The sequence below is a fragment of the Rattus norvegicus genome, chromosome 3, assembly GCF_021556685.1.
Source record: "Rattus norvegicus strain SHRSP/BbbUtx chromosome 3, alternate assembly SHRSP_T2T, whole genome shotgun sequence".
Taxonomy (NCBI): Eukaryota; Metazoa; Chordata; class Mammalia; order Rodentia; family Muridae; genus Rattus; species Rattus norvegicus.
This window is the reverse complement of record NC_141536.1, coordinates 22,090,179-22,109,501: the sequence shown is the minus strand read 5'-3', so window position 1 is coordinate 22,109,501 and position 19,323 is coordinate 22,090,179. Positions and strand designations below refer to the sequence as shown.

General features: G+C 40.8%; 1 protein-coding gene and 1 long non-coding RNA gene across 13 annotated transcripts in view; one reads left to right on the top strand and one right to left on the bottom strand.

Annotated features, from left to right (window-relative positions):
• Positions 1-420, bottom strand: part of LOC134486089 (uncharacterized) — a 91,556-nt gene extending 91,136 nt beyond the window's left edge. For all 4 annotated transcript variants that reach the window (XR_015684306.1, XR_015684305.1, XR_015684307.1 and 1 more), the window contains exon 1: positions 89-420. This is a non-coding gene — a long non-coding RNA (uncharacterized LOC134486089). The remainder of the gene's footprint in view (positions 1-88) is intronic.
• A 48-nt stretch (positions 421-468) lies between these two features.
• Golga1 (golgin A1) overlaps positions 469-19,323 on the top strand; it is a 46,995-nt gene continuing 28,140 nt past the window's right edge. For 5 of the 9 annotated variants that reach the window (XM_087652834.1, XM_087652829.1, XM_087652831.1 and 2 more), the window contains exons 1-10: positions 490-644; positions 1,274-1,322; positions 2,208-2,490; positions 8,475-8,565; positions 11,694-11,768; positions 12,605-12,702; positions 14,308-14,340; positions 15,832-15,960; positions 16,421-16,590; positions 17,060-17,171. In XM_087652834.1, coding sequence (XP_087508960.1) covers positions 2,356-2,490; positions 8,475-8,565; positions 11,694-11,768; positions 12,605-12,702; positions 14,308-14,340; positions 15,832-15,960; positions 16,421-16,590; positions 17,060-17,171 — 843 coding nt within the window. In that variant the 5' untranslated portion in view covers positions 490-644; positions 1,274-1,322; positions 2,208-2,355. 9 annotated transcript variants of the gene reach the window in all.

Below are 19,323 nucleotides of genomic sequence, written 5' to 3'. Positions count from 1 at the left end.
CCTTAGGCTGGTGTTGCTTCTGGGGCAGGACTCAAGTTCCTATAATGTAGAATGCGTGGTTTGAAACTGAGAAATATGGGAATCTTACTTAGGCAGAACAAGGGTCATAAGGTTCTAGACACTTCTTTCAGTTGTATGAAACATCATCGACAGCAACTCGGACAGAAAGGTGCCAGTTGTAATTTTTGGAGCACAGGCTTCCCTGAAACCCCAAAGCCGGTCCCGGGCTACCGCACACCACGGGACTCCTCCCTCTTCAGAAGGGAAGGTGGAGATCGGGGCGGCCAGGTTGCAGTCCGCGGTCCTGCCGCTCGCTGACGTGGCAGTGGCCGGCCAACACAGGTAGAGGTGTCTGTACTCTGTAGCCGTTCCAACCCAACGGCCCAAGCACCTCTCGCGCGCGCTGCTGGGCCGCACACTGGCGCATGCGCGCGCAGAAACCTCATCCGACGCGCAGCCATTTCCGGCGCGCGGCAAACGTGCGGTTCCGGGTCGGTATTCGGCTCGTCGGCCTGAGGTGGGGGCCGAGAGCCCTCGAGAGTCCGCGGAGGCGTGGCTGCTCTTAGACAGCAAGTGCTCTACTGGAGTCCCTGGACGCAAGTAGGCCTCCCTTTCTCCCGTGGCCTCCGGCGGTCTACCGCAAGGTGGGGACGCGATGAACCCCAACCCAGGGGGTGGGGGCGGTGCCGGAGTGCTCAGGAGACTCCGGGCGGAGGCTGCCCCCTTGGCCTGGGAGTCTGGAACTGCCCTGCCCGACCTAAGCGAAGCCACCACTCTTTTCAGGGACGCAGTCTCCCTACTGTCAGACAGGTTGAGCCCCTCCCTTGGTTGACAGCCCTAGGAGGGCCTCGGCTCCGGAGCGAGCCAGCGGTGGTGGGATCCAAATTGCGATGACCTGCACCTCAGTACCTTACCATCTGTCTGAACTATGCTGTCGATTGTGCCAGCAACTTAGTGTGTGTAAGGGCTCAGGGACCAAACCACAAGCCAGACCATGTAAACATCTAATGTATGTGAAATAAATATTGTCACTGGGAAGCCTCAAGATGTTTTGCTCAGAACTCCTAGAGACATGAATGTAGGCTCCAATGCTATGAGAAATTCTTTCTGCTTAAAGGTAAAATTCTTAGGCGGATCACAGGGACTGAGGAGCATCTTCATTGACAGTAGTACAGTAGTGGCGAGGTGTATTTGCCCCCGTCTTTTGCTCCCGCTGAACATTTTGATCTTGCACTTGAAACATCCAACTTATGTTATCTTTATTTTCACACAGGGCAGTGACTTTGACCTCCAGACTGTCTTAAACATAGTAGATAAGACAGGTGAGTACAGTGGTTTACAGATACTGGGGTAGCATTTTGAAGGGTTTCATAGACCTAATGGATAATCTGAAGTGGTAAGGAGTCATCTGTCATCTTACAGCAGACCGTATCCTTCACAAGACGTGGAAAGTTAAGGTTGAAACAGAACAGTAAGAGTTTGCTTTATTTTGTTTTTGAGACAAGATCTCACTATGCAGCCCTCCCTGGCTGACCTGGAGCTGTGTAGACCACTTGAACTCACAAAGATCCTTTTGCCTCTGCACCACCACATCTGGCCCAGTAATGTTTTATATACCATTGAAGGAAAGAAATTTTGAATCTTATGTTAAATGTCATATGGGAAGAAATTGGGGCTTGAGGTAATACTATCAAGAACAAAGAAAATTATACATTTCCACACATGTGTGAAAAGTTGAAGGGTTTCTGATGACTAGTTAGTCTGGGTTCCTTGGTGGTTTTTTTCTGTTGTAACTTTTCCTCCCTCTAGGATGAAGCACCTGATTGAAACCCAGGGATTGAGTTGTATATACACTAAATTCTTAGTAAATATATTATTAGAAGAAAGAGTCAAAACATAAAGTCATGATTACATGGTGTTGACCTGGAAAATGTTACATGTTACACCATAGCTAAAACAAAAGGTTGGGGTTTATGAGTCAGCTCTGTGTTTAGACATTAGCCCTAGATGCTTAGCCATGTAGTCCTTGGCAGGTTGTTATGCGTCTTTCAGACCAGATGTCCTTATTCATATATGTAAGTCAAGCACCTGAGTGTTTTTTAAAGTTTAATGATTATGATCTAATATATACTTACTATGAAACTACTTTTGAAACCTCAGTCTGACAGCTATTTAACTTGGAACTATCTCTTTCATCTGATTTATAGATCCTGTGTTGCCAAAATTCTTTGGCCCACATTTAAGTGGGATGCAGCTAGCCTGGAGGTGTGGAACCTTTTAGGTACCTGTGTATGAATTCCATTCACTGAGAAGTCCAGGGGTTAGTTTCCCCTGAAAGATATCCACACAGCAAACATGTTTGCAAAACTAAAGAAGAAAATTGCAGAGGAGACTGCTGTTGCTCAGAGGCCAGGCTGCACTCCTAGGATCCCTCGGTCTGCGAGCAAGGAGTCTGTGGCTTCCATGGGGGCTGACTCAGGAGATGATTTTGTAAGTGTCTTCTCTCTGTTTGAATGTTTGATGGAGTCAGTATGTGTTTCCTAAATACTAATGCAAGAAAACTTGCCGAGAAAAGTTTTTAGATTTTGTGCTTTTTCTAGTTTATAGATGTAGAAAACTCTGCGTTTCTCACTTTTCATTCTTACTAGCATTTGCTTTGTTATTTTTATCTATTTTCCCCTTGTGTATTCTGTGCACTACCCTCTTATTTTGTTTTTCTGTTTATATAATTTGTGCATCTTTTTTTGTGTTTTAGTCTATAAAAATGTACATCTTGCCCTGTGTGGTGGTGCACACCTTTAATCTCAGCATTTGAGAGGCAGAAGCCAAAGGATCTCTTTGAGTTTGAGGCCAGCCTCATCTACAAAGCTAGTTCCAGGGTACCCAGGACTACAAAGAAAAACCATGTCTCAAAAAAGAAACCAAAAAAATAAATAAATGAATAATAATTGGATGGATGGATGGATGAATGTACATCTTGTTTTCTCCACAGGCACATAATTTTTTTTAAAGATTTATGCATATGAATATACTATCCCTGTCTTCAGACACACCAGAAGAGGGCACCAGATCCCATTACAGATGGTTATGAGCCACCATGTGGTTGCTGGGAATTGAACTCAGGTCCTCTGGAAGAGCACAGTCAGTGCTCTTAACCTCTGAGCCATCTCTCCAGCCCAGGCCCATAAGTTTTAAGTCATTGTTATTTTATCTCTATGGATTCAGTATCCTATGTTGTTCAGTGTGTGTGTGTGTGTCTGTGTCTGTGTCTATGTTTGTAAGATTTCACAGTATGCTGCTTTATTAGGAAAGAGTAATGCTTGAGAATTATACTAAGTTAAATAGCTCTTTAAAGGATTTTAGTGCTTGATATATTCTTATATATGAATGCATATAACATAAAAGCAGGTTTATCCTATGGGTCTACAAGGAAAGAAAACATGTAAAGAACAATGTATATGTAAAGTATAAGTCATGAAGCAAATCTAGTTCCCATGTAAGAAATAGAACATTAAAATAGCTTACCTACCCAACTTGATCTTACTCAACTTTCTTACACCCTATGCTAGATGCATATTTAATTTATTGACCTTCTCGAAACAAGCTTTAATGCTTCCTGCCAAGAATTGTTTGATACCGTTTACTCTCTCTAGAACATGTTGCTCCCTTTTGTGCTGTGTCCTTCTGACAGATTTTTGGGCATCCTTCAGAGATTCTCCTTTCATGTTACTTCTAGAAAGCCCCTTGAACCCTTTCCTCCTGAGTTTGGTGCATATTTTCTCTTTCCTCAGTAGTAGCACCTGTTACTCTGAATTACTAGCACTGACTCACTTGATGATAATTCCAACAAAACCAGGAGTTCCATGAAAGGCAATAAAGTGAAGCACTTCACTCACACAGGTCAGTTATGAAACCAAGACTTGGGCTTTATTTTCTTTTCCTCTTGAAACACGATCTCACTTTGTATGCCTGGTTGACTTCAGTCTCAAAGAGATCTCCTTGCCTCTGCTTCCTGAGGGCTGGGATTAAAGACAGGTGACACCTCACCAAGCTCAATTTGCTTTCTTTTTTTTTTTTTTTTTTTTTTTTTTGGTTCTTTTTTTTTTCGGAGCTGGGGATCGAACCCAGGGCCTTGCGCTTTCTACGTAAGCGCTCTACCACTGAGCTAAATCCCCAGCCCCTCAATTTGATTTCTTACTTCGGGGTTGGGGACTTAGCTCAGTGGTAGAGCGCTTGCCTAGCAAGTGCAAGGCCCTGGGTTCAGTCCCCAGCTCCGGGGGGGAAAAAAAAGGAATTGATTTCTTACTTCATTATTACTGTGTGACAGTGGACAGCTTTCTTCACTTTTCTTTGTTTGGTTCCCATATCTGTGAAGCAGGACTATAAACTGGATCTCTTTATTAAAGTATATGTCAGGGATCTCTCAAACCATCCCCTAGGCTGGGTGATATGCTAGGAGTACTCAGTATAGACTTTCACTGACTGCCATCATCAGGGGAGAGATAGGGAAACAAGGCTTGGTGGAAAATGCAAACTCCTACAGCATTATACTCTGTTCCCCAAGTACTGAGCTGTGACTTAGAAAATGTCTGCTGAGGGATGCTATACTGTACACATCTGATGCACAGACATACATGCAGGCAAAACACCCATAATATACAGGAAATAAGCATTTCCTATAGAAATACTATAGGACCCAGTCCTTAGTAAGTATTTCATAATTAGCCTCTGTTGCTGCTACCGTTTTAGGGAAGCCTGTTTCACCACTGTTCCTAATGTTTAGCACAATGCCAGAGTCTAGGATATCTCATTCCCAGTAATAAGACAACTTGTTCTGTTTATGTCCCCCACAGTTCGCCGCTGTTGGCATTAGGAAGTAGGACCTTGGAGAGAGGATTAAGTCAGGAGCCCTGGGTATTTAGGATCAGTGCCCTTATAAATAAAGGCTCCAGACATTACCTTTTCTTTTCTACCATGCAGGTTGTAGCCAAAAGGTGCCCATCCATGAACTAAAAAGTGAGCCCTTACCAAACACTAAACTTTGACTGGGCCCTGTTCAAAGTGCAGAACTAAAGCCATTTCCCTGGGCCATTCTCAAACTGCAGAACTAAGAAGTCCATTTCTGTCATCTAAGCTACCAATGTCATCTGTTACAGATGTGTAAACAGAGAAGAGCACTAGTAGAAGGCGGTGTGTAATAGGAGTAATGTGTGGCAGCCTCTCTTCCGGAGGCTGACAAATGCTGCTTTAGGTACTCCTCATACAGCTTTGTAAGGTCAGTCACAGTCACTGTCACAGTTCGCCTTGAGGGAAACAGTGCACAGGGCAGTTGGGTAATCACATCAGGTCCTTGCAGCTAAGAATGGTGAAACTGGGACTTGAACCCAGGTGCCGTGACTCCACACACGACTTTTAACTGCCCTTGACACTGACCCTCAAATGGTAAGGCTCACTGGACGAGCACTTTACCAACATATGTGAAGCCCTAGATTCAATCCCTAGTACAGAATCTTTTTATAAGCCCTAGGTTCCTAGGTTTACTCAGTACCAGACCAAAAAAAAAAAAAAAAAAGAGAGAGAGAGAGAGAGAAAGAAAGAAAGAAACTGGCTCCTGGTAAAGATTGAATGGCAAGTACCTGAACAGTTAAATAAATGTTTAAAATGGGTTGGCAATTGTTCATCCGCCTATAAAACCATCATGGAGATAAACTGAAAAACAGTATAAAAGATGAGGTATTATTAGTATTATTTTGTTTGTTGTGCTAACAGAATTCTGCCTAAGTAGAAAAATAGCATTCTTTAGAAATGTGTATTAGAGTTCAGAACGAAAGTTTCTGATGCCTGTTATTTGAACTTTATCAAAATGAGAATTGAAGAAGCAAACATTTGAGGGGCAAATGAGAAATGATTGCTAGGCCACTCTCCCTACTTTGATGGAGTTTTGAAACTTTCAGTAAAACCAAAGACTCAGGTATCATAAGGGTGCCACCTATAATCTTAGTTCTTGGGAGGCTAAGGAAGGAAGATCTTCAGCTCAAGGCCAGACTGGGCCACATAGGAAAATACTGTCTAAAAAAAAAAAAAAAAAAAAAGTAAAACAATTTTCTTCTAGTTTTTAAATTTTGTTTACCTGCCCCCACATGTGTATGTGATGTCCATTAAGTATGCACATATATGTGCAGGCATACTTACCTATGCATGCAGGCATATGTGGATGCTAGAGGTCAGCTTTGGGAATCCTCCTCTATTGATCCCTACCATTTTATTTTATTTTATTTTATTTTTTGGTCTTGTGTTTTTGTGTATGTATGTGGGTGCCTAGGTGCACACACATGCAAAGGGGAAGAGGAAATTGTGTTTCTTTCACTTGCTCTCTGACTTCTTTCAGAATGGGTCTCTCACTCAGTTAGAAATTCCTTTGAGCTGTAAAGGCTGGCTAAGGAGTTCTTATAATCCACTTGTCTCCACCCTCCTCCCCTAACATTGGGGTTCAGATATATGCAGACATGTTTGGTATTTTATCAGGTGCTTAGAAATTCAACTCAAGTTCTCATGCTTGCCCAGCAAGTGCTCTTACCCACTGAACCTGGAGCTCACCATTTTGCTGTGGTGTCTGCCTGTCTTCTCGCCCCCCACACAATACAGGGGTCACAGGAATGCACCACCATACCTGGCAGGTCCGAACTTAAGCCTTTCTACAGCAGGTACTTTACCCACTGAACTATCTCCCCAGCCCCTATTTCAAAAAAATATTTTGTAAGTAGCTTACAAATGAGTGATTTTCCTTAAGGCATTTTGCTACATGCTTACTTTGTTTTACTCATCCCACCCCACCCTACTTCCTTCAACTCATTGTTCTTCATCAGAAGAAGTAATAATAGTAGTGAAAAGATAAGGGGCTGGAGAGATGGCTCAGCAGTTAAAAACACTGGCTGCTCTTCCAGAGGTCCTGAGTTCAATTCCCAGCAACCACATGGTGGCTCACAACCATCTGTAAAGAGATCTGATCCCCTCTTCTGGTGTATCTGAAGACAGCTACAGTGTACTTATATATGAATAAATCTTTTTTAAAAAAGAAGAAAAGATAAGAAAAGAAAAGAGTCTGAGTATCCAAACTGCAGGGATGGCTTATTGGGTAAAAGCACTTGCTGCCAAACCTGATTACTTAACTTTGATCCCTAGGACCCATATGGTAGATAAGTACCAACTCCTGCAAATGTCCTCTGACCTCCACACAAATGTACATACATATCCTTAAATAAATAAATAAATGCAGAACAATCAAGGAACAAAGGGTTAGAATCTTAGCTGTGCATGGTGACTTATGCCTGTAATTCCAGAACTCAAGAAGCTGAGGCAATAATACAACCAAGTTCAAGGCCAGCCTGAACTACAAAATGAGACTGTGTCTCAAAACCAAAAAGAAACCTCTTCCCCAACAGTAAACTATGTCTTAGCATAAACAGATGTTATCCAAAGTAATAGTAATATGCATAGACTTTTAAGTTTTGAGGGTTTTGTTGTTGTTGTTGTTACTGTTTTAAGGACAGGATCTCACCATATAACCCAGGCTATCCTCTGACTCAGAGATATGTCATCTCTGCTTCCTGAGCTGGGTGTTAAGGCCTGGTTTGATAAGTTGTTTGTTTTTGAGACAGAGTCTGACTGTCTTGTCTGTCCTAGAACAGCCTATGTAGATCAGGCTAGCCTTAAACTCCAAGAGTCACCTGCCTCTGCCTCCCAATTCTGGAATTAAAAGTATACAGTACCACACACAACTTTCTACAAGTTTTAAAATAACTGACTGTTGAGGCGGAAAGTAGATGCCTATTCATATATTGAATTATTGAATGCATGTTCTCTGTGAACGTCTGATGCATTTTAATAACCTTTTGTTTTGTAAATGGAGATACTGAAGCTTTATCAATACAGGATAAAGTCTTAGCCATACACAAGACTATGGTTCTTTGTTAAAGGCCCTACCCCCTTTATTCCAGGAACTCAAGTCTTTAGAAGACAAAGTGATTTCTTTCTTTCTTTCTTTTTTTTTTTTTGTATTATATCCTCCCCCCACCCCACCCCCGGAGCTGGGGACTGAACCCAGGGCCTTGCGCTTGCTAGGCCCTGCTAAATCCCCAACCCTTGTATTATATTTTTGATGTAATATGATCATAATGAAATTATGTATTCTATACTGTTACACAAAGGGCAGTATTTATTGCTGTAGCTTACACCAGCATAGACTTATGTGACATATGCTTGTGTAACAGCACCTATGGTCTTCATGTCACTCAGGAAGGTAGTGTCACTTTCACTTTACAGATGAAGGAGTAAGGCCTCATTAGGAAGGCTTTAGTGATTACAGTCAACTAAAATGGAATAAACATTAAAGAAGAGGTGTTGCTTTTCTAACTAGTGCTGGCTCACAGGGCTAGAACACACATGAACTGGTCTGTCCTTCATCGTCCCAACAGGCTTCCGATGGAAGCAGCTCCAGAGAAGATCTGTCATCCCAGCTTTTGAGAAGAAATGAACAGATACGGAAGTTAGAGGCCAGACTCTCTGGTATGTGTCTAGAAACCATAGACAGTAGATATAGGCCAAGTGCCCCTCCCCTGCTATAAGCCTGCTTTACAGGGTAATTCTATAGTAACTTCCACATAACATTTGATCTCCTAATCAGAAATTTTTATTTTTTAAAAGCATCTATTTTTCGGTTCCTGGAGTTTCTAGTCTCAGCTATAAAAAATATTTAAAGCCCATATAAAGGATGGTATTGTGGTACAGGCCTTTGATAGTAGTACTCAGGGAGGCAGGAAGTTTCTAGATTTCAGGCCAGCCTAGGTTACGTAGCAAGATCCTGGAGGGGTAGGGGAGTCAGAGAGATGATTCAGAGGATCAGTGGACCCCTGCCAAGACTGACAACTGAGTTTGATCCCTGGGACCCAACTGGAGGAAAGAAAGAACCTGAAAGTTTTTCTTGATGCATGCATGTGCACAGAAAATTTAAAAAAAAAAAAACAAAACATGGAGTTTGAAGACTCTTTTTTTTTTTTTTTTTTTTTTACAATGAGAAAAGTATTGTAGAATAGATTTGGCCATGTTCCACCATTAGCATAGCTTACTTTCAGATGCAAAATTATAGGGACCACTACGTGTACAATAGGGAATGATCAGCAGATGTTGAATCCATGTGCTTTGGTGCTGGGCTGCTACTTAGTGTAGCTCACATCACCCATGTGAGTCTTGCTCCAGGGCTTGAGGCCACTTTTTACTGGTTTGCCTAACTTTATTACCTGCATCTTTAAGAGATGTAATTCTCATTACATCTCTGTCTTAGTCACTGTACTATTGTTGCTATGAAGAAACACCATGCATGACCAAGGCAGCTCTTAAAAAAGAAAACATTTAATTGGGGGCTTGCTTAGTTTCAGAGGATTAGTTTACATTGTAATCATGTGGAGTGCGTGATTTCAGGCAAGTGTGGTCCTGAGAAGAAGCAGAAACCTAAATCCTGGTGTGAACACAAAAAGAGACAATGGGGGCCGGGTATGGGCCTTTGAACCTCAAAGAACACCCCCAGTGACACAGTTCCATCAACTGGGTCGCACCTGCTCCGTCAAGACCGTACCTCTTAATCCCTCTAAAAGTGGGCTGCTCCTTGCGTGACTAAACTTTCAAATATATGAGCCTCTGGAGGCCATTCTTACTCAATTCTTATTCTGTTCAGTTTATAATCTACACAACTCCCATTATATCCTTTAACCAAACAAGACATGTTCATAATAGAACTGTGAGGTTTTATATTGTTTTTGACACTGGACATATTTTGATAGCTTCGTTCTGTGAAATGGTTCATGATTTATATGTCTCCTTTTGTTCCTTAATTTTTGCCAGTTTTGTTGGGGTGAAAGCAGTTAAACTAAAATTCACTGGATTGTATGTAAAATAGATTTTTATAGCTGTCAAAGGTCTATAGCATTGTTCACACTGTTACTAATCATTTTTCCCTCAGGATCAGCTTCTTGGGGTCTCCAAGATAAGGTGCACAGTAGTGAGTAGTAAAGCTGGGATCCAAACTAAGATTCAGACCTAGCTCCAGTCTGCTTAAAGTCAGTTGTTAGTATCTTGTACAACTATCCTAAAGTTGGTTGTTCTATCTTGATACCTGTAAACACCAGTAATTCAAAGTGAAATAACTATTCCTTAATGTTGGGAAGGCACTTGTAGTGTTAGTAAGTGCTTTTCCCAATACAGAAAGAGAGTGGTTGACCTTGACATTCATCAGTCCACTTAACATCTTAGGAATTGTCACTGGCTTTGTATGAGTAATAACAATAGCTGCTATGTTTTACTCATTGCTGTGTGCCAAGCACTTAATGTGTAGATTGCTTTAATGCTTCCTTTGAAATATATGTAATTAGGCCTGACATGTAATTAGACACATTTAATCCCAGTACTCAGGAGGCAGAGGAAGGTGGATCTCTGAGTTTGAAGTCAACCTGGTCTACAAAGGAAGTTACAGGACAGCCAGGGCTACACAGAGAAACCCTGTCCCCAAAAGAGAGAGAAATAGATGTTATTAATACCAGTTAAAATAAGTAATATTCTGGATCCACAATTTACTTAAGATTCTTGGCTACGAACTGGCAAAGTTGAGATTTTAACTACTCTCTACTTTTATATTATAGCATACTGTTTTCTTTGGCACCCCAGATAATTCTTTCACCTTTGAGGTAACCTATGTACCACTCATTTCCTATATAGAAAGGGAACACCTACACCAATCTAGAGATTAAGCACCTACACCATAAAGGCAGTTCTATGCTAAGGTGTTTGCTATTTACCTAACCACTGCTGTTCACTTGTATGGTTGCAAGTGAGCTTTTCGTGATTACCCTTGATCTGCCATACTACTAAGGGCCACAGGGAATGGGAACTGTCTTAAGTCATTGTTCTATTGCTATGTAGAGAAGCATGACCAAAGCAACTATTATAAAAGAAAACACTTAATTGGGGGCTTCCTTACAGTTCCAGAAATTTAGTTCATTATCATCATAGCTGGGAGTATGGTAGCATGCAGGCAGTTGCTGGAGCAGTAGCTGAGAGTTACATTCTTATCCATAGGCAGAGGGAGACAGACAGACAGACTGACTCACTCACTCACTCACTCACTCACTCCACCTGGCTTTTGAAATCTCAAGCCCACCCCTTGTGATATACTTCCAATAAGGTCCTACCTCCTAATCCTTATAATCCTTTCAAATAGTCCAACTTCCTGACGACAAAATGTTCAAATATATGTGTCTATGTCCATTCTTATTCCAACCACCAAAGGAACACTGAGACTTAGAACAGAAGAATGGAGATGATGGTGGGTTTTTTATACCAGGGCATTTCTGATGACCAGGCCTAGCCTAATTGTTGTTTTCTGTCAAAGCTAAACAAATCTACCTGTTTGTACTCACTGTTTATACCATGGAAAGTTTGTAATATTCCCATTTGCCTGTGTCATTCATTGTTAATGGGAGGCTTTCTACCTAGCTTTTCTTAACAGGACTGGTTTTCAGGTTAAGAAAATCATCATCATTTTCATTCACTTTTTTTGTTTGTTTATTTGTTTGTTTGTTTAATTAACTTCCTTTCCTGATGTTTGTCCACTCCTGGTATGTGCATCACCCTCCTCACCCAAGACTATGCTGAACAGGTCCGAAACTTGCAGAAGATAAAAGAGAAGCTTGAAATTGCATTAGAAAAACACCAGGATTGTACGTATTTTTTTTTTCTGCTTTCTTTAATCTTTTTTAGGCTTTAGCATTTTAAATGAATTAATATATTATTATATATATTCATCAGAACTCATATCTCTATTTTATACTGTTTTTAATAAGATTGATGTGACATTTGACTGAAAGTTAGCAAGTGTAAACACATTTGTGTTGTCTTGTAGATATACTACTTTAGAGAGGATCGTCTGTACTTGTCTTTATCTAGTTGACCCACTTACTGATTGCCCTTAGGTTTTCGTACAATCTAGTACCTGGCCCTTGGGTCTAACCTAGGAGAATATTTTCAACATAGTTTCATAACATATTGTTATATTGACTATAAAGCAGCTCTGACATCACTATATCAACAATAAAATGGACATACATTTTGTTAAATTGACCTACCTATCCCAACTCATGTTTTCCTTGTGTATTGTCATCCAAGAAAAGTGTGCTACAGGAGGTCAGAAGAAAACTAAATAAAACTTTGTTGTTGTTGTTACTGGCTTTGATTTTTATTTCATTTTTCAATTCTGGTGAAGAGGTCACGTCACAGAAGCCTTGGTGTTTTCTGCCTACCTACCTTAAGTGTTTGTCATGATACCACTCAAAAAGCTACTGTTTGATATCTTTACTATTATAGAAAGCAAAAGGAAGGACCCAGACCCTTACCAGGGCAGAAAGGTCATAGAAATTTGAGTTTTTCACGGGGTCATAATCTATGTCTGTGACCTTCCTTGTTCCATTTAGTGACATTTGTAAACTGCTCACATGAGCTGTTCATCATGCTGTTTCTGAAGTATTTCCATATCTCAAATAGAGCCTTTTGTTAACAGCTTCCATGCGGAAATTTCAAGAACAGAATGAAACATTCCAAGCCAACAGAGCCAAAATGGCAGAAGGACTGGCTTTGGCATTAGCCAGGAAGGACCAGGTATTTAAATGTGGTACTGCCCAAGGCTAAGAAAAGATTTCACTTAGGGACCCAATTTAAAAATCATGACACAGACCTGATAAAAGTCTTTCTGACCTAGAAGAAAAGGAATTTATGTTCTTTAAGGATTCATTTGGCCTTTTCTTAGGAAATCAGACTTGACAGTTTAATCACGAAATGTGTCCAGAATGTGAGAGAGTTATTCTCTCTATGTATCTTTGTAAAATAGAAATGGAAAGTGGTGTATCCATAATCTACTAGTGAACCTACAAATAAGAAAAAAGATCTCACCCTCTAAAAAGTTGTCCTCAACCCTACACCTCCAAGCACCTACCTGTTCCAATATAATTACTGGTCATTACTCACAGCAGTTCACATAGCCCTTCTGACCCTTTCTCCAAAATCAGGTATAGACAGAAGGGAACTTTTGATCCCCATAGAAACAGCAATGGCAAGGTGCTACATGAATGGCAATAAAAGGAAAAATAAGCCAGGTGTGGTGCATGCTTTCAATCTCAACACTTGGGTTGATACAGGAGGATCAGGTATTCAAGGCTAGCCCAGTCTATATGAAACCCTGTCTCCAAAAACATAAATTAGTTACTACAAAACAAAACATGTAAAAGGGAAAATAATATCACAGTAACTGTGGGGTATGTTATATTTGATATAGTTAGTAGTGTTTTAAATTAGGGTAAACGTCAGTGTTTCATAGTGATAATCCTGTAGATAAATGCTTGGCTTGTTTTGAAGTATATAAATATAAAAGCATCATCTACTAGTATTCAACAGATAACTATGGTGTGTGAATGTATAGAAATATAAAAAAAAATCAAAAAATAGTACATACTGTTTTACAGCTAATATGATTGGACCTTTTGTACCAGTGTTATTTCCCTTGAATTTTGTTTTGTGAATGAGGAGTCAAATATCCCCTCTCCTTTGTCACACACCAGAGGGCATAATACATATTAGAAAATCAAGCAAGAGTGCAGACAATTACCAAATACTCTTGGTCTTACTGCCCAAGACGTTCAGTAAATTAATGTCTAAACATCAGCCATGTGACCCAACTCAGTAGATCCTAGCTGCCCACTCTCAAGAAGTAACAGCAGTGTTCCTTGGAGACACAGAAGAGTAAAGGACTTGAGTGCCCTGTATTGTGTCTGAGAATTTTATGTAAATTTCATTTTCTTTTTTTTTTTTAAGGACATTTAGCTTTCTTAATATTCTTAAATTTCTTTTTTTTTAAAGATTTATTCATTTATTATATATGAGTACATTGTAGCTGTTTTCAGGCACACCAGAAGAGGGCATCGGATCTCTTTACAGATGGTTGTGAGCCACCATGTGGTTGCTGGGAATTGAACTCAGGACCTCTGGAAGAGCAGTCGGGGCTCTTAACCGCTGAGCCATCTCTCCAGCCCTTAAATTTCTTAATATTGAATGAATTGGGTATTTTTGTTTGTTTATGTTATTGTATGCCATTCCTGTTGTTGTTGATGATGATGATGATGACTTTTAGGAGCAAGTTGTTTTCTGAAAGTCTTAGTATTGCATATTCTCTTCTCTGGAAGCCTTACTTCTCATTTTGTTTTGTTTTAGGAATGGTCAGAAAAGATGGAACAGCTTGAAAAGGTCAGTCATTTGTTTTATGCATGCTGGCATCATCTTATGGTTTAGAACTATTTTCTCCAGCCAGCACTAGTTGGTAAAGGCCTGTAATCTCAGCTACTCAATAGACTGAAGCAAGAGGATTGCAAGGTCAAGGCCTGCCCTGGCTACAGAGTGAGTTCAAGACCAGCCCTAACAACAGATTCTATTCTTTTTTTTAAATCGCTTGTTAGCTTGTTAAATGCTGTGTGTTATTTTTGTCTGTGTGACTCTATGCAACATGGGTCACACATGGAGGCCAGAACAATCGGACCCCCCAAAACTAGAGTCACATAGCTACTTGCCTTAGTTCCCAGGTGCTGAGAGCTTCTCTGGAATAGCAATAAATGCCCTTAACCACTGATCCAGCCACCTCAAAATTCTTTTAAAGTCAGAAGTGGGAACTGGCAAGGCGGTTCAGTGTGTAGGGTGCTTGCTACCAAGCCTGATGCTTCTGTTCAGTCTCTAGAAACCACATGGTAGAAGGAGAGAACCGCCGCACACATAGCCATGGTACACACAAGCCCATGTTCACACACACACACACACACACACACACACACACACACACACACACAAATAATAAACATGTTAAAAATAAATCTCATATATTGGGCCAAAATGAGACTGTTCTCCCCAGTACCCAGCTTTCAGTACTAGTTATGGTAGTACCTTAAAGCAGGACACTAGGAGACTGGAATGACTTCCGTAGCCTGCCTCTTCTTCCTCATGAATGGGCATGCTGGGTATCGTTTATTTGGCTCTTCCTGTTGTACTCTCTACCCTCATCCTTTTCCTTATTTACTCAAAGGCTGATGCCTGCTGCATTAACTGGGCTTTGTACCCTCTGACTTTGAGTGGCACTTGGGAACAGGAAGAATGATGTTAGAGTATACTTCAGATGTTTATTCCTCAACTTTGACTACATGGTGTTCCTTGATTTCCTTAATCCCATGACCAAAAAAATTAAATTTCCATTGGACTATTGGTTCAGATGGATACTTTGAGAGGGTTTTTCTTATAATCTCTTCCTCTTTTTAGTGCCTTTTACCTCACAGGTAAATTGGTTCTACTATCTGTTTGGTATTTGATCCTGATTGACCCTGTAACCACATTGGGAATGCTGCCTAACAAAACTAGAGGAACCAGAACATTGCTCAAGGTTTAGTGCTGAGGAGATAGGAGAGCCTCTTGGCTAAACAAAGGTGATATCCTAGGACCATTGAACAGCTAGTTGCAACATAGCAAAACTTGTCCCAAAACAATGTCTAGCTAGGGCCTGGAGAAATGGGAAAAGGCACTGGTGACTTGAGTTTCATCGCTGGAACCCACAAGTTATTCATTTGACCTCTACACATGTGTTGTAGCAGGTGTGTGTGTGTGTTACACAGTTTAAAAGCTAATTTTAAAAGTTCTGCTTGTACAGTACAGATTTCTAATACTTGGGTTGCCTAAGCTGGTGTCTTCTTCTTATAGGAAAAAAGGTTTCTAACATCTCAGCTACAAGAAGTAAAGAACCAGAGCTTGAGCCTTTTTCAAAAGAGAGATGAAATTGATGAGTTAGAGGGTTTCCAGCAACAGGAAATCAGCAAAGTGAAGCACATGGTAGGTGTTTCGGTTGTAGAAGTTCAGTAAGAGTACTAATGAGCAGTGAGCCTGTGTGCCTCAAGAGATCAGCACTTGCAAGACTGGAAACACCTTAGAGTCTCCGATGTTAGCCACACTGCAACATGTTAGGTTTATTCAAAGTAGGAAAGTTCTATTTGAAATGTATCTTTTTTACCTTCTTTTTTTTTTTTTAATAACTATACATGCAGCCCAATTCTCATCCCACAAAAATGTCATTCTCTTTGTGTGTGTGTGGGGGGGGGGGGGGGAGGCAAGCATATGCCATAACTTGTCTATGGTTAGAGGACAACTTTCAGGAATCCATTCTCTCCTTGCAGCATGGAATTCAGGGATTGAATTCAGGTAGCTTGTGAAGCAAGTTCCTCAGTGGTCGGACCATCTGTTTAAAGTGTGTTTCTTGGCTGTGGCCTAATGGGACATTATGTCTTCTTATCAGCTTTTAAAAAAAGAAGAATGTTTAGGGAAGATGGAGCACGAGTTGGATGCACGAACCAGGGACCTTAATCGTACTCAGGAGGAGTTGGTGACTTCTAATCAGTTGTCATCTGACTTAAGCCAGCGACTACAAGAATTGCAGAGACATTGCGCAACGCTGGAAGAACAGAGGTTCTTGCTTGGTCTGTGGGGCCCTTGGGAGAGGTGTTGGTGTAGCGTTGCTAAAGCCCACCCACGTGTCCCCATTGCTCATGACAACTTCTTTATCTTAGTGCTGGATTTATGGCTTCTGGATTTATCCTTACATGCCGAGGCCTCAGGCCCTCTACTTCATCACAGCACTGACTCTCTCTCCCTCCCCTGCATAGGCACAAGTTTATTCTAGTCCTGCTAAGCAGTACAATCTGACTTGAGTTGTAAGTTATTGAGTACTCAAAGACAGAATTCATTGCTTAGACCTGGGTGGTCTTCCTGCTTCTGCTTCTAAAAGCCAAGGAGCCTTTTCACAAAGATAAATAAACTTAGTGTGGTTGTAATAACACTTGCAGCCTGAAATGTAAGGAGTCATATGCATTCTTCCTTTGGAGAATAATAGAGGAAATATCAAAATTTGCTCATTGTCTGCTTTCTTTTAATGAAGAGACCACTTGACAGCTTCAAAAGCAGGTGCAGAACATAAGATTGTAGTCCTGGAACAAAAGGAACAAGAGCTCCAGGCGATCATCCAGCAGTTTTCCATTGACCTACAAAAGGTAAAATCAGGAGCAAGAACAGGGACTTCCTCCTGTGTCCCACAGGTTCCACTTCCTGTTCTAGCCCAATTGTACTCATGGGGAGCAGCTACTCGCTTCCCAGGTTACTGAACAGAAAACATGGTATTTCCAGATGTGGTGTTACATACCTGTAGTCTAGGAACTTAGGCTTAGGCATTTGAGACTGGCTTTGAAAACAATGTAAGACCTCCATTTCTTTACTTTTTTTTTTCTTTCTTTTTTTTAAGAAGTGGAAGAGGTGAATAGGGAAAAGAAAACAGTATCCTAACAGGAATTCTCAAAACATAGTATTTATATATTTTGGTTTTGATTAGTCTAAATTGCTTAGGGTGGTCTAGAACTTAGAACTATCTAACCTCAGTCTCCCAAGTAGCTAAAATTAAAAGCATGTGCCACGGTACCCATATAAAGCAAAGCATGTGATTTGTTTGTTCTAACCATGTCTTATGGGCTAAGGAATTTAGTGCAGCTGTAGAGCACATGCTTAGTATAAGGCCCTGAGTTCAGTCCCTAACTCCATGAAGAAAAATATCATGTCTTAAACTATTACATAATAGACCTTGAGTAGAAGAACGTTTAACAGTCACTGACATGCCCAGAATTTTCCTCGGACTTAATATCATTTTTATTTTGTTTTTGATTTGGTTGAAAGAAATGGATTGCTCAGTATAAAAAACTTTAGGCCTGTGTTAAATTCTGAGAATAGATAGATGAACAATAATAACCGAGTATGAAAGACTCTTCTTTATTCTTTATGTGTGTGTATGTATGTGTGTGTGTCTGTCTGTGTATCTGTGTGTATATTAGATTAGAAGTCAACCCACAGTAGTCAGTTCTGTCTTTCCACTGGTTAGGTCCTAAGAATCAAACTAGGCTGTATGGTTTGTTGGCATGTGCCTTCACCTACTGAGCCATATCATCTGCCATGAAAAATTATTCTATTTATTTCCCTTTATATAATATATATGGTTTATTTGTTTGTGTTTTATGTATATGAGTGCTTTGTCTACATGTACACCAGAAGAGAGTATCAGATCCTAGATCCCATTACAAATGGTTCTAAGCCATCAGGTGGTTGCTGGGAATTGAACTCAGGAAGTCTGGAGGAGCAGTCAGTGCTCTTAACCACTGAGCCATCTCTTTAGCCCCTTCCAGGGATATAGAGATAGAAGGTGTAAGACATGACCTCCTCCTTTTCCTTTTTACTTTTTTTCCCTTTTTTTTTTTTTCTTTTTTTCTTTTTAAAGAGTTGTTTATGGGGGCTGGAGAGATGGCTCAGTGGTTAAAAACACTGACTGCTCTTCCAAGGTCCTGAGCTCAATTCCCAGCAACCACATGGTGGCTCTCAACCATCTGTAATGACATCTGATGCCCTCTTCTGTTGTGTCTGAGACAGCTACAGTGTACTTATATATAAAATAAATAAATCTTTTTTTAAAAAGTTGTTTATTTCAAACTAGGTTGTACAACTTGTTGGCATGTGCCTTAACCTACTGAGCCATATCGTCTTGAAAAGTTTGACAGATTTTTACCAGTAATAATGTCAGTATATAATCACTAACTCTGATAAGTGCACTGAAGGAAGTCTTTGAGATGCAGTGGGAGCCTGTACAGGCCATCAGATCGGATCTCCTCATGGGATCTGAATGCCTCCTTCAAACCTGATGATACCCTGCTGAAGTTGGAAAGGGAAGGATGAGCAGAGAGAATCTCAGTCAGGAAAACCCTGAGACAAGTAAAAGAACTGGCACATTAAAGACTTGGAGGAGTGTAGCATGTAGCTTTTGCTACCCTGCCTAAGCTCCGGGAAGAGGCCACGATACCCACCCAGTTTCCCTTGAATCCATGGATAAAGGATACACACACAGGTTGCTCATTTTCAACTCGCCTTCTTGGCACAATTACTGGGTGCTATCATCTCCCACTTGGAAGATACTGTATTCTTAACAATATTCTTATCTCTGCACCTCCCACCTTAGCAACTTTGTGCTAAACATCCCTGACCACATGCCTATAGGAGTGGCCACAGACCACCACTCTTCCTCAGACCTCACATGCCTGCTTGGCTTTTGCCTTTTCCTTCAACCCAGCAATTGGCCCATGGTTTCTTTACTGATAGATCAAGAACCAA